The sequence below is a fragment of the Pongo pygmaeus genome, chromosome 1, assembly GCF_028885625.2.
Source record: "Pongo pygmaeus isolate AG05252 chromosome 1, NHGRI_mPonPyg2-v2.0_pri, whole genome shotgun sequence".
Lineage (NCBI taxonomy): Eukaryota > Metazoa > Chordata > Mammalia > Primates > Hominidae > Pongo > Pongo pygmaeus.
In genome coordinates this window covers 70,266,901-70,282,339 of record NC_072373.2, presented here as the reverse complement: position 1 = coordinate 70,282,339, position 15,439 = coordinate 70,266,901, and the positions used below count along the sequence as shown (strand labels likewise).

At 35.2% G+C, this 15,439-nt stretch overlaps 1 protein-coding gene across 8 annotated transcripts in view; it reads left to right on the top strand.

Annotated features, from left to right (window-relative positions):
• Positions 1 to 15,439, top strand: part of TDRD5 (tudor domain containing 5) — a 96,419-nt gene that overhangs the window by 18,004 nt on the left and 62,976 nt on the right. For 6 of the 8 annotated variants that reach the window (XM_054456593.1, XM_054456461.1, XM_054456295.1 and 3 more), the window contains exons 5-6: positions 9,049 to 9,132; positions 11,486 to 11,542. In XM_054456593.1, the coding sequence (XP_054312568.1) occupies positions 9,049 to 9,132; positions 11,486 to 11,542 (141 nt within the window). Of the gene's footprint in view, positions 1 to 7,595; positions 7,761 to 9,048; positions 9,133 to 11,485; positions 11,543 to 15,439 lie in introns of all 8 variants that reach the window. The other 2 variants (XM_054456106.1, XM_054456027.1) reach the window with 1 other exon arrangement.

Sequence of the window (15,439 nt, the reverse complement as noted above, 5' to 3'; positions counted from 1 at the left end):
GTCATTTAAGCCACCCAGTCTGTGGTATTTTGTTATGGCAGCCTGAGCAGACCAAGACCTGCGGGTCCAGAGCAGCCTTCAATCTAGGGCTAATTTAGCCCCACCACTGAAGCATTACCTTTCTAAGGATTGACTCAATGTATTACAAAGTACTCCTACTCTGTCTAGTGGGAACACTGTTCCTAGCCCTATGTGAGCTTGGAGTGTTGTTCAGCCTGTTGCTTCTTGTTTGTTTCTCCAGCCTCGAAGAACTTCTCTCCACTTGCGCAGATCAGTACTCATCTAGAAACTTAAGGGAGTTCCTCTGCAGATCTCTAGAGCTATTTCAATGCCACTCCTCCTTTTCCACACTCAATCCTGCAAATTTTAGCATCCTCATCATCTCAAAATCTGTCACCTCAATTCATCTAGACTGCCAGGCTCTGTTTCTGTTACTTCTTCCTACACTGTATCCTGAAAGCTCTCTAGACTGTAAGGTGGGCAAGGGTGTAGGAGGGGTGGGTTCAAGGCTCACCTCTCAGTTCTGCATTGTTATTCAACAGCTCTAAATTGTTGTTTCATACATTTTCCCAATTTTCTAGTTATTTATGGCAGGAGAGTGGGAGCCATAACTTTTATTTTAAATGGTAAAAGTAATTCTTAATACAGAAAAGTCAGCCTAAAAAGAGTTACAGTCTTACTACCAAGAAAGAGTGTTCATTTATGTTGCTTTCTTAGTAATTTTCCTATTTTTAGATTATTTTGATTTCTTTTGACATTTCCTGTGCCAAAGAAGCCTGCAACCAGCATGTTTATCTTCCTTTGTAGGTAAGCTGACTAACTGCATGCTTGTCAAATTCTTTTTCTTTGAAATTCAGAAAGATTATCATGAATTGTTCAATTATTTCTCATTCTTTTCATCAAAGAAAATCTTCATTTTTTAAAATGGCTTTTGTTAAATTGACCTCCAGAAAAGTGTCAATATATGTTTCAACTCAGAGTGTGGTAGTGTCTTTTTTTTCCATACTTTCTAATTATATAACTCTTAGGATTCTGTGTGGTTATTAACTCAAATGTCAAGCCTTGAAAGATGGTTAAGTACAAAAATTTTTTCTCATCAAAAAGCTAAACATAGAGTCTAATTGTTTCACATCCATTTTTGGTTACTGACAAAGTTGATTTTTTTTAATCAGCCATTTTTATTACTTTTAAGTTACTTTTAAGTTCATTTTAATGTTTTTTAAGGCAAGTCTCCCCTGGTTAGTCTCCTTTCAGACTTTTTTTCTATTTTTTTTCTGAAAGTTTAGAATTGTTTTTGTAAGTTCCAAAATTTCAGTGAGATTTCTTAGAATTAAGTTTAAAATTTTTGAAGAGACTTAATGCATTTCATTAAGTGTATTCATTCATTAACATGTTGTAGGTCTCTATTTATTCAAGTATTAATCTTATGCCTTTTATTGCAGATACGTAGTTTTCTTTATTAGAGTTTGGCACATTTCTCAAAATTGTATTCTTAGATACTATATGTTGTGATACTTTTATTTTTTTGATGGAGCCTTGCTCTGTCACCCAGACTGGAGTGCAGTGGTGCAATCTCAGCTCACTGCAACCTCCTGGTTTCAAGCGATTCTCCCGCCTCAGCCACCCAAGTAGCTGGAATTACAGGGGTGTGCCACCATACCTGACTAATTTTGGTATTTTTTGGTAGAGATGGGGTTTCATCATGTTGGCCAGGTTGGTCTCGAATCCCTGACCTTGAATGTCTGCCTCGGCCTCCCAAAGTGCTGGGATTATAGGTATGAGCCATCACGCCTGGCTAGTTGTGATACTGTTTTTGCCATTAAGACTGGAATTCTAAGTGTTGATGGTTCAGAAAGAAAGAAATTGACTATTAAATATTATTTTGAAACTACCTTAGCAAACTTGGTTGTTTCAATAGTATTTCCGTATGTTTTCCAAGTAGACTACCCTACCATTTATGAACAGTAGATTTGCTGTGCCCTTTTCAGTATTTGAAGTTCTTATTTCCATTTTCTAAATTTATTGTGCTGACTAAAAGTTCCAGAAAAAAATTAATTATAATGTATATTTCTTTTTTCAGAAACTTTCCACTCTATAGAATTTAGCAGGAAGACTCTACCTTTTAACTGTGAGAGCTAGGCAGTAACAAATGCAGAGTTGAGGACATTTGCTCATGGCATGGCTCCAAGTTGTGGAGTGAGAGAGATGCAGATACACTTTCTTCTGTCTTGTCTTTGAGTTTCATCCTGAGTTTTGCAGCACTAATAATTCCTCATAGTTGCAGCCTAATAACACTTTTCACTTCCAGTTGAAGTGTTTGCCACCAGAACAATTTAAATCTTGTTCTGAGAGGGGTTGTGGGTTCTGATTCCTAAACTATGTATTTTAATTTATAGTAGGACAAACACTACAAAATTATCAGACCTCACATAATCCTATTTACAAAAAGTGCAACTTTCCATTTCTTCAAAACTGTAGATCTATTAGTTTTCTAGGGGTTCCCTCAAAACTCTACAAGTTTGTGTTTTTATGTGCATAGAAAAATATATAACAAAATTAAAGTGTAAACTTTTTTCTTTTTGATCATCTGTATCTTTTGTTCTTCCAAAGTGAACATGCATCATTTTTGTCACAAGAAAATATTATTAAAATGAAAAAAAAAGTTTTTCCTTTGTAAAATGAGGATCAGAATGTCTTCACTTTCCTCTTGCAAGAGAAACAGGCTGGCTTGGCCATTTGTATCCCACCCCTGCCCATTGCCTTATTTCACAAAGCAATTTGTTAGAACAGTTTAAGGCCTCTTTTGAAAGGCATTCAATTTTCCTTATTTTGACTTCTTGAGAGGGAATTTAGAGGAGAAATGAACATTTTAATGGGTGAATAGCGTATGGATTTAGTTATATTTTCTAGTGGGTGAAGCCTCAGATGCTGTGTCCAGCCCAGGTCATCAGAATTTTCTGCATTGTGTGTAGTTCTAGACCACAGATTACGTTGCTTTCCGTTAATAGGTATTTACCTTTAAGAGTAGCAATTTGTCAAGGAACAGAGATCTGGCATTTCTAGGATCTCTAGCCTTAATACCATTTAAGAGTACATCATCCTGCCAGGTGCAGTGGCTCATGCCTGTAATCCTAGCACTTTGGGAGGCGGAGGTGGGTGGATCACTTGAGGTCAGGAGTTCAAGACCAGCCTGGCCAACATGGTGAAACCCCATGCACTAAAAATACAAGAATTAGCTGGGGTGTGGTGGCACGTGCCTGTAGTCCCAGCTGCTCAGGAGGCTGAGGTAGGAGAATCTTTTGAACCCAGGAGGCAGAGGTTGCAGTGAGCCGAGACTGCGCCACTGCACTGCAGCCTGGGTGACAGAGTGAGACTTTGTCTCAAAAAAAAAAAAAGAGTACCCCATTCTGCCTGTTCCCTGCCCCCTCTGTCTTACAGATTCAAGACCTTATTGTAACATTCACCATGAGATTAAGGTAGATAAACTTGGACTTATAAAGAAATATCTTCTCATCTAAATGAAATCAGGGTGGTCTTAGTTTGCAAACTTTTAATTTGCACCTAAACAATTGATAGTTTTTACATGAATTAGATGCTTTGCTTGGCATTGCATATAAGAAGTGAAACATTTTATTTCACCTGATAAACTGACTCAACTGTAGTTCAAGAGTATCCTTGATAAATAATTGGATATATTAACAATTATCAGAAGGAGCTATTCAGTGGGTTAATTAATGCAGTTCTCTGGGGGTTATATTCTCTGGCCAACTTAGAGTAGCTTTTCTGTAACTGTTTTCCCACAAGTTCAGGTGACGTATTTAGTATGGCAAATCAAATTCCATACTGCCTGGCTTTTAGTCAAATAAGTCAGACCCTACGTAATCCTATTTATAGGGTCTTAGTTCTGGCTGCTATAACAAGCTACCACAAACTGGGTGGCTTGTAAACAACAAACATTTATTTTTCAACATTCTTGGAGGCTTGGATTTTTCAACATCTTGAAGTCAAAGATCATGGCTCTGGCATATAAGGTGTCCAGTGAGAGCCTTCTTCCTCATTCATAGATAGAGGTCTTTCATTGTGTCCTCACAATGCAAAAGGGGCAAGGGATCTTGCCAAGGCCTCTTGGCACTAATAAGGGCACTAATCTCATTCATGGGGGCCTTTCCCTCATGATCTCATCAGCTCCTAAAGGCTCCACCTCCTAATACTATTACCTTGGGGGTTAGGATTTCAACTTAGGGATTTGGGGAGTGGGGGGTAGAGAGGGATACATCTATACTATAGCATATACCTGACAAATATTTAAGCAGCTGAAAGCATTGGTGCTGTATGCTTCTGTGCCAGTTTTGTGATCTTTGTAAGAGGTGTATTAATGTTTTCCCATATGGCCAAAAGGTCTGAAGTATATTCATCTGAGATGTAACTTCTGTTTCTTTCTGCTTTTAGCCACGTGCATCCTCTTTCCAAAATGCTTTCATCATTAGATAATGTTTCCAAATTATCCAGGTGTCTGTTTTTAAATTTTTTTATTACAAAAGTAATATAGATTGATTACAGAAAGCTTGAAATACAGAAAAGCACAAAAGAAAATAAAGATCACCTGTGTAATCTTATCACGTGAAAATTTGACTTAAAAAATTAAAATCATTCTGGTTCTTAGTTTGTGACCTGCTTTTTTTCCTCTTATGAATTGCAAATGTGCCACATTACTAAATATTCTAATGCAACATAATTTTAAATGATGGTATCAATGTGCCATGATTTTAAATGATGGTATGAATGTGCCATAATTTTAAATGATGGTATGAATGTGTCATAATTTAACTTGTAGCCTAAGTTGGGCATTTGCTCTATTTTCAGTTTTTGCTATTAAAAATAACCTTATGATGAAAATCTTGCTCAAGTATGCACACATCTCTGTTACTCCACAGGATAAATTTCTAGAAGAGCCATCATTGATTGAAAGGAATGTTTACTTTTATGGCTTATCCTGTATGTGGCTAGGTTGTCATCCATAAGAATTGTTTCAGTTGACACTCTCATAGATTGTGTGTGTGCTCCTTTCCTTGTACCTTTGCTGGTACTCAATACAAATGGAGTTTCCTTCAGAGATCCCTCCCCACCCACCTGCGTTTCCTTTCTGATACCTTCAGGCATATTATTCTTTCATGACACTCGGGGGAGGGGGGTTTAAAAATATTTTTAATTGACGAGTAAAAATTTTATATATGGTGCACAACTTGATGTTTTGATGTATGTATACATTGTGGAATGGCTAAATCAAGCTGTTTGACATGTATTACCTCACATGTCATTTTTTTGTGATGAGAACACTTAAAATTTACTCTTAATTTTCAAATACACAATATATTGTTAAGTGTAGTCAACATGATACACAATAGATCTTTTGAACTTACTCCTCCTAACTGAAATTTTGTGTCCTTTGGCCAATGTCTTCTCAATCCTCCCACCCCTTAGTGTCTGGTAACCATGATTTTACTCTGTGTCTACAAGTTTGACTTCTATGCACTTCCCATATAAGTAAGATCATGTGGACTCTGGGTTTTTTCATTATAATAATTGTAATTACATATATATATGATCGATTCAGGTCTATCTCTGCAAGTTCCGTGAGGACAGGGACCATATCTTATCTAGTTTATTTACCTCTGTATATCCAGCACTTAATACAGTGTAAAGCACATAGTATGATCTCAATACCTATTTGTTGAATGAATAAGTGGGTATTTTAAAAATTTTATAATTTGAGGGGTAAATAACTGCCTCTGTTAATGTGTATTTATTTGAGGTTGAGCTTTCTGCTTTAATTTGCTACTTAGTCTTCTATTTTATTGCCTATTCATGTTTTGATTCATTTTTCTGAAGAGTATATCTTTTTGATTGAAAGCTCTTTCTCTTCTGTGGTCCTATAAGCTCCTATCTGAATATAGCATATTTTGTCACTTTCCATCTTCATTTTCTAGTTCTATCTCATTCACTTGATTTATTCCCCATTCTTCATGTTTGATGTATAGGCATCTGACACTAAAAGCGTTGTTGAAATCACTGATTACCTCCCAATCTTACTTCTCCCTTCCACATTATAACTTCTGCCCTCTATAATTATAGATATCCCCAGCTTTTCCTGGGCTTTAAAAAATCTCCACTGCCTTCAGTTTAAAGTCACCTTAATTTAGACATTTTGCTTGAGGTAAACTTTTTTTTTTTTTTTTTTACTTTTTTCAGAGGCATTCTATTCCTAGCTAAAAGCTCATCATTTTGCTATCTTAAACCCAAGATTGGCAAATATGTTCTCTAACAGATTACATAGTAAATATTTGAGGCTTTGCAGGCTAAATGTTCTCTGCATCTACTAAACACTGTCCTTATAGCACAAGAGCAGCCATAGGCAATATATGAATGAGTGAATATGGCTGTGTTCTAATAAAACTATGGACACTGAAATTTGAATTTCATATAATTTTCACATGTCACAAATAATACCTTTTCCCACAGCCATTTAAAAATATAACCATTCTTAGCTTATGGGAAGCACAAAAAGAGGCCATAATTTGCTGACCTTTGTCGTAAGCCATGAGCCAGAGAGACACATTAAGTCTGTAATCACCATCCTGCCATTTACCTCCCAGTTTTCCAAACCTTTATAATTGATTAAAAAACAACAAAAGCCTACCTCTCTGTTCCATGGTACTTTTGTTTCCTACATAGAACTTGAGGTCCTTGAGGCTGTTTCTCTGGTCTCATCATTCATCCCTGTAGAATCAGCGATTCCTTCCTCTCCATTGTCTTTCCTAATTTCTGTGGATTCCACCTTTGTCATATCCCTTCTTTTTCTCTTCTCTCTCAGCACCCCAGTTAAAACTCTTGCCTAGAGAGTTGCAGTGGTTTCCTAACTGGTTGTCCACCGATCCAATCTAATTTTCTGTTGCCAGAGTACAGTTCTGGTAATCTGTCTCCCTTGCTAAAAATCTCTAGTATCAGTATCTCTGTTTTTGCCTGTATAACCAAGAAAAACTCCTTAGCTTGGCATTTAAGGTATTCTGTAATAGGACATTAATCCACCTTTCTAGTTTTTCTTTCACTATTTCCCTAATGCCTTAGGCAAACTATTTTATTCAATTTTCTTTATGAGGTTCCTTCTACTTTCAGTGTTCTCTCTACCATGTCTGTCTGCAGAATTCTCTCTATCCTGCAAGGTCCTTATAAAAGGAAGACTTTTGGCACTTACAGCCTTAGGTTATAGATGTTTATGCATTGATCTCACTTCCCTACTTAATTGTAAGTGCCCTGAGAGGAATTACACCATCAAAGGTAATCTTTTTTTGTCCCTGAAACACCTAGCACAGTGATAATTTAATATGTTATTGTTATTGAATCTGCAAATGGCAGGAACCTTCGGATGGAAAGATCAGTTATCTTTAGAAAGATTATCTTACTATTCACTAGGAGAGTTTTAGGAAATTATCTCATGGCAACTACAGAAGAAATGTAAAGAATCTAAGACTAAGGGCTAGGTACCTTTTGTTAAAGCTAATGATATAATCATAGGTATCTAATCCTCTCCTTCCCAGACCCATGGAAATGCCCAAGAAAATGTGAAAATAGGGGAAAGCCCTCAGAAGCTTGATAGGGAGCCATGCACTTGCCAAAACTTGGAGGGACTTCTGCTGAATGCTGTGCCAGTGGTATTGGATGAAAAGAAGAGTAGTCAGTGCCAGAGGGAGAATCCTGCCGTGGTAAGCGCTGCTTGCCAGAGGAGCAGGCAAGGGTCATGCTCACACCATGTGCCAGGCATTATGTTATGCACTCTTTGTGCCTCATCACATTTAGTTTTCTTGTCAGCCTTGTGAGAGATGGAGATTATCTTCATTTTTTGGGTGAAGAAACTGAGACCTAAAAGGTTACACAGTTTGTAAGTAATGTCAGGCCAAGTAAGAGTAAGAAGAACAAAAGAAACAGTTTAGAAGGAAAAAGTGTTAATAGTGATTGTGTCTGGGTGGTAGGATTTTAGGTAATTGGTATTTTTCTTTATATCTTTGTGACTTAACTTTTTTTTTTTTACATTCAGTTATCAACTTTAATGTCGATTGAACATAACTCCGCAATCTTTAACTCCGCTTTAGTTCTCCTGCTGTGGCTGTTCACTGGACCTTGGCTAAATGGATATTCTCCCTGCTACTTTCCGATCCCATTCTCCTGTCCTTCCAGCTTACTTTTCAGCTATTCCCATGCATGATCATTTTATTTTAGTGGGACCTCTGTATGCCATTGACTTCTCTCTACTAAAATCCTCAGACTCTACTGTCTTAACTCAGATTCCTCCTGTCCTGACTTCCTACCTGCTAAATTTAGATTATCATCCAATATTTCCTTAACTTTATTTTCCCACTTTTTCTACTTTCTCAAATGTCTGACCTCCCTCCTCTTTCCTTTTACTTTCAGGAGTGGGCCTTGCTTCTGAACTCAGAGAATGCAGGAGCTATCAGATTTTAACTCTCTGTACCTTCTGACTCCACATTCACAGAACCTTTCTTTGTACCCTTACCTTTTCCCCCACTCTCTTTGCTTCTATTACAACAGAAAAACTTTTCCTTCCTGCCCTTTAGGGCCAGTTGTCCCACCATCCAAGGACGTTCCACCATCCCATCTCTTCCCTGCATTAGGCATTCATTAAGTATGTTTTCAATAAACATGGAATACTTTTATAAATAGGAGAAAATTAGTAACAAAAAATTCTTTCTGGGTAAGAGTATGGGATTGAGTAATAGACTCTAGAATAATTGTTACAGAATGTTAGTTAGCCTAGAAAATTCCTCAGCATTTAGTTTCATAATGATTCTATCTACTCTAAGTGTATTTTGTATGGTATGAAATGTTACAGTTCCTCTTAAGAACAGTATTTTGTCTATTTAATTGCAATATGTCTCCTTTTATAGATTTTTTCTTTATATATTGTTTAGATCTACCTTTGACTTTCTTTGGGCAGGGGGACTGTGACTTGACTTTTTTTTTCTTTTTTCATAGCTGGAGAACACATTCAAATCAGTTATTGCACGAATTGGACCTGGAGGAACTATCAGTTCAGAACTAAAACATAAGATAAAATGTGTAAGTAATTTCTGTTCTGGGAGACAATGCTAATTGATTTATAAATTTATATATCATTTGTGGTTGAGTTTGTCTGCAAGTATTAATTTACATCTAATCTTTAATATACTGCAAACTAAGTGACAATTCTTTTAGAATAAGAAAAAGAAACAAAATACGTACTCCTAAAAATTTTTAACATAAAACTATTTAGCAAATAAGTTCTTCCATAAGTTCTCTCTTCCTTTCCTTCTTCCCCTCATCCCAATAAATCACTGTTGACAAACAGTTCAAGATCTTTCCAAATACCAATTTTATAAATGTACATTAAATATTGTTCCAGTGTGTGGTATCCCATTACATTGATGTGCCCTGTTTCATGTAGAGATCCATGATTTATTAAAGTTTTGGTGTTTTTATCTTTGGCTATGGAAAAAGTTCTCCAGTTAATGTCCATGGACATTTTTCTAAAAGTAGAATTGCTAATCAGAGGCATCTTATGTTTTGATTATAAATATTACTAAATTGCCCTCTAAAATGCTTGAACAGATTTATACTCCCACTGACAGGTGTTACTATCCAATCACATTGTTTTAGTTTATCTTTTGATTTTTTACATTAAGCATCTTTTCATATGCTTAGTAGTCACATATATTTTTTATGTGAATTGTCTGTTTATGTCATTGGTCTTATTTGTTTTACCTTAAAGTGGAAACTCTTTGGTGTTATGTATTGAGCCAAAGAGTTACGTACACTTAAATTTTTGGTGGGAGCTGTTAATCCTGCTTTGAGTAATCAAGGTGCTATTACAGCTTGTACTGCCTTATATTATTCCATTTCAACTGTCATGATTTTACTAGGAGAGATGCAAAAACCTTGATGCATTCAGGCCCTGTTTTTTTGTTTAGACACTTGAGCAAATGTCCAACAATTACTTGTTAAAGGACATTCAATATGACTTGTTTTTTTTTTTTTTTAAGAGACAAGGTCTTGCTCTGTCACCCAGGCTGGAATGCCGTGGTGCAATCATAGCTCACTGCAACCATCAACTCCTGGGCTCAAGCAATCCTCTCACATCAGCCTCCCAAGTAGCTGGGACTACAGGTGCATGCCACCACACCCAGCTAATTAAAAAAAATTTGTAGAGACAGAGTCTTGCTCTGTTGCCCAGGTCTGTCTTGAACTCCTGGCCTTAGGCATTCCCCCACCTCACCCTCCCAAAGGCTGGGATTACAAGAGTGAATATGATTTTTTTGTGGTACCAAAAATTGGAGAAAAATTAGGCATTAATTTTAAAGGATTGGTTATGTATCAATATTGGATATTTTCCAAACTAGGGATGTCATGTAGCTTATGAGAAAGTTTATATATATCTCTCTTAGTTTACATGGAAGTTTCTCTTTGACATATTGTTGGACTTTAAAAACAGGTTTTATAGAATAGTGTGTTTAGAATTGTTCTTTCATATAAAATCATGAATAACATATGTGCACACATAAAGGGGTTTCTGAAAGGCTGTTTCTCTAAACGTAGCAATGTCTGTCTCTGGGTCACAGGATTTTGAAATAATTTTTACTTTATATTTTTCTGAAGCTTGAATTAGAATTTTGTATAAAATATATCTGGAAAAATTTAGAAAACAAAGATTTTTATACTTTATTGGGATAGAGTAAGTCTACTTTTAGGAAATTACTCTGAAAATCGTTGAACTAGTGTGCAGAACTCAAGCATGAGGATAATCATTACAATATTTGGGATGAAAAATAAGAAACAAAATAGAAGATCAAATAAATTTAGGTGTCTTTAATATTTTGAAAAATCTGTGGCCAGTAAAAATGTTTATCTGTTTTTACTGACATGGAAAGATGTCTTTGGTATGATATTTAAAAGCTGGCTATAGAAATATTGACCTTGTTTTAATATTAAATAGATATTTTGATGTACGTGTGGACAATAATGCTGTTAACAGATCTTTTATTTTTGCTTAACTGTATTTTCCAAAGTTTTTCTATTGTTTATTGCTTTTCTTTTTTAACAATTAAAATGCTTGAAACTGTGCTATAGGATGTTTTATGTGAGCTGAAGCTAAATGTGTTTAGCTGAGCTTAAAGAAGTGCAGGAATTTCTGAAGAGTTATGGTACTGCAGTATCATGTAATAATGATTTCTCAACTCTGGAAATGTTGGAAATCACAGTCTCTTTTTGTTCTAATGTTTTTTAAAACTGGAAACTCATTTGAAAAAAATGTAATATGACTAAAATTCATTTAATAATGTTACTTTTGCCTTTGTTTTTATTTGTTTATATTATTTTAATATTGTGTCACTCAGCATTTCAGTTGTGTCTATATTGTATTTCACTTTCTATTTATTAGGTTGTATCTAAGTTCCCGGAGGGTTTGTTTATTTCTAAACTGCTTGGAGAGTATGAGGTAAGTGTTTTGCTTTTCCCTAACCCTAATTTTTTATGGCTTATATTTCTTGTGATAGATGGAAATTTTGTGGCTACTCCTTGGATTCTCCAGGTCTGTGCTCTAAAACAGAAACATTTTGTTTTGTATTTTAGTGTCTTTATTATAAGACTTGAGAATATGATCTTTAACAAATACTTGATTATGCATAGGAAGGATATTTTTACCACTTATTGTTATAATATTATTATAATAAAGATTATCCCATTAATGTCTGACAGTATTATACCAAGTCTCAGTGGGAATGCAGAGAAGCAGAATACCTTATAAACTGCTTGCGGGACAAAATGCTCTTAGGGAGCATTTTGGCATTATCAAGTAAAGTTGAAGGTATGCACCCTCAGGGATCCAGTAGTTCCCCTTTTACATTTGCACTCTAGAGAAACTCTTGCACATGTACGCATGAAGACATGTAAAGAAGTGCACAGCACAACATAGGAACAAATGAGAAACAAATGGACATCAGTAGGATAATGGATAGAGATTGACATTTATACAATGGAATTGTATGTAGTAGTATAAAATAAATCTGCTCTGCAACATGGATCATTTTTAAAACCATAATGTTGAGTGAAAAAAATCAAGTTGCAGAATAATTCAGATAATGCCATATATCCAGTTTTTAAAAAGATAAGTCCTATACATATCTTAACTGTGTGCCAGGCTCTATCCAGAGCATCTTTCATATTGGCATATGTTCATTTTGTTTTCACAACAAATAGAGGCACAGAGAAGTAACTTGTGTAAGCATCAAACATCCAGTAATAGGTGGAGGCAAGATTTTAACCTGGGCAGTCTGGCTTCAGAATTCTAACTCTTAACTACTGTGCCATGAAAACTATAGTATATTTATAGGTAAAAACATAGATATTGTGAGATGGTATAGCATAATGGTTAAGATATATAATTCTGTGTGCTATCTTATAGACAATATGTTAGGTCAAGATAATACCTACTTTATAAAGTTTTGTGAAGTTTAAATGACTTAAAAATAAGGCACTTAGAACAGTGCCTGGCACATAAGCTCTGCTCAGATCTCTGCCTGACCTTTAACTGCACATGCTTGGGGCAGACATAGAGCAGCCTCTGTTCTTTTAAGGCTAAAAGAACTGAAAATATTTCAGCTGTTGCCCATCACAGGGTGGCAGATTTTGGGTTTATGTTCAGCCAAATTTAAAATGAATCAAACAATAATCTCCAAAGAAACATAAAAGATTCCAGATTCTCTACAATACATCTATCATGATGCCTGGAACACAAACCAAAATTACTAGATATAGTAAGAAACAAGAAAATGTGACCCCTTGACAAAGAAAAGGTGATCAATGGAAATTCTGAGATGATGCAGATGTTGAAGTTAGCAAAAAAGGTTTTAAAGTAACTCTTATAACCATATTAAAGGATATAAAGGAATATGTATTCAGAGTAAATGAGGAGATAAGATATTTCAGTACAGAAAAAGAAACTATAAAAACCAAGTGATTTTCATAACTTAAAATATCTGAAGTAAAATATTCAAATAACAAATTGGAAATGGCAGAAGAAAGCTTTAGTAAACTTCAAGACAGATCAATAGAAATTATCCAATTTGAAGAACAGAGAAACAAAACAGAACTTGAGTGACCTGAGACCTGTGGAATAAAACCAAATGGCCTAATGTATCTATTAATATAATTGGAGCCCAAGAAAGCACAGCAGAAATATATTTGAAAAAATAATGGCCCAAATTTCCCAAATCTTGTGAAAGAAGTTTATAAATCTAAGAAGCCCAGAAAACCCCAAAGAAGTAATACAGAGAAAACCTCACATAGACACATCATAGTAAAAATGCAGAAAACCAAATATAAGTAGAAAATTCTGAAAGCAGCCAGACTAAAAATAACACACTTCATACAGGAGAACAGTGATACAAATGATGGCTGACCTCTTGAAGCAATGCTGGAAGACAATGGAATGACATCTTTAATGTACTCAAAAGAAAAGTAATGTTAACCCAATATTTTATATCCAGTGATAATATCAAGAATGAAGATGATGAGATAGACATTTTCAGGTAATCAGAATTGCAAGCAGACTGGTACTATAAGAATGCTAAATAATGTTCTTCAGGCTGAAGGAAATAATGCCAGATTGGAACTTTAATCTTTAGGAAGGATTGAATAAAGGATGTAGTAAATATCTGGGCATATATGAAATACTGCCTTTTTTGATCAGTTAAAGTATATGACTTTAAAGCAAAAATTACAGCATTAAATAATTGGGTTTATAACATGAAAATGTAATGCATATGAAAACTACTGCATAATGAGTGGAGGGGCAGTACCTGGAACTATAGGGTTGCAAGATTCTTATATTTTATTTGAAGTGATACAGTAAGACTGAAAAGGAAGTATATTGGTTTTGCTGGTGAATTCTGTAAAACATTTAAGGAAGAAATTATATTAATCATATACAGATTGTTTCTTAAAATAGCAGTGAATATTCTCCAACTCGTTCTTTTTTTTTTTTTTTCCTTTTAAGAGAGTCTCACTGTCACTCAGGCTGGAGTACAGTGGCAGATCTTGGGTTACTGCAGCCTTGAACTCCTGGGCTCAAGTAATCCTCCTGGCCTCAGCCTCCTGAGTAGCTGGGACTACAGACATGTGGCGCCATGCCCAGCCAATTAAAAAAAAAATTTTTTTTAGAGACAGGGTCTCACCATGTTACCCAGGTAGGTGTTTTCCCTAACTCCTGCCCTAAAGCAGTCCTTCTATCTCAAAGTGCTGAGATTACAGGCATGAGCCACCACACCTGGCCTCCCCAACTCATTGTATAAATACATTGTCCTGCTACTAAAGCTTGACATAGACATTACAAAAAACCAATTAGAACATGTTTCTCATAACATGGACACAAAAGTCTATTACAAAACAGTAGTAAATTGAATTCAGCAATCCCTGAACAAGAGGGGTTTATCCTAAGAATGCAAGGTTGGAATAACATTTCAAAAGAAATTAAGGTAATTCACCATTTTAATAGAATAACAAGGAAGAAAAGCCATGTGATTATTTTGGTAGATGCAGAAAAAGAATTACCAAAATTTAATACCCATCCACAATTAAAGCTCTCAGAAAACTAGGAATAGAAAAGAAATTCCTCATTCTGATAAAGTGCATTTGTGAAAACCTATTAATATACTTGTCATACTCAATGGTGAAACACTGAACAATTCCCCCTGAAAATCTGGAACAAGGCAAGTATATCCAGTCATACTGCTTCTATTCAACATTGTATTGCAAATTCTAACCAGTGTAATAAGGAAATAAAAGGCATGAAAACCTAAAAGAAAAAAAGTAAAACTTTATTTGTAGAAAACATGATTGTTCATGTAGAATATACTAAGGAATCCATGAAAAAGCTACTAGAACTCATTTATTAGGTCAAAATAAGGTTAGTATACAGAAATCAATTGTATTTTCATATGTAAGTAGCAAACTATTGGAAAATGAAATTAAATACTGTTTATTATATCGTCAAATTACTTGGAAATAAGTTAAGAAAAGAAACATAAATCATGTACACTGAAAACTAATAAACATTTTTGAGAAGTTGAAGACTGATAAATGGAGAGGTATAACATACTCATGGGTGAGAAGACTCATTATTGATAACATTATATGGACATGATAACATTAATGTATGGATTCAATATAGTCCCCATCATAATTCTTGTGGGCTATTTGTAGATACTAACAAATCCATGAATTTGGCCTTACAGTGCATGCATATGAGATCCACACATATAATCACTGAAGTGATTTTTGAGAGAGGTGCCAAAGGAATTCAAAAGGGATAAGAAAGCATTTTCAGCTCTGGGCA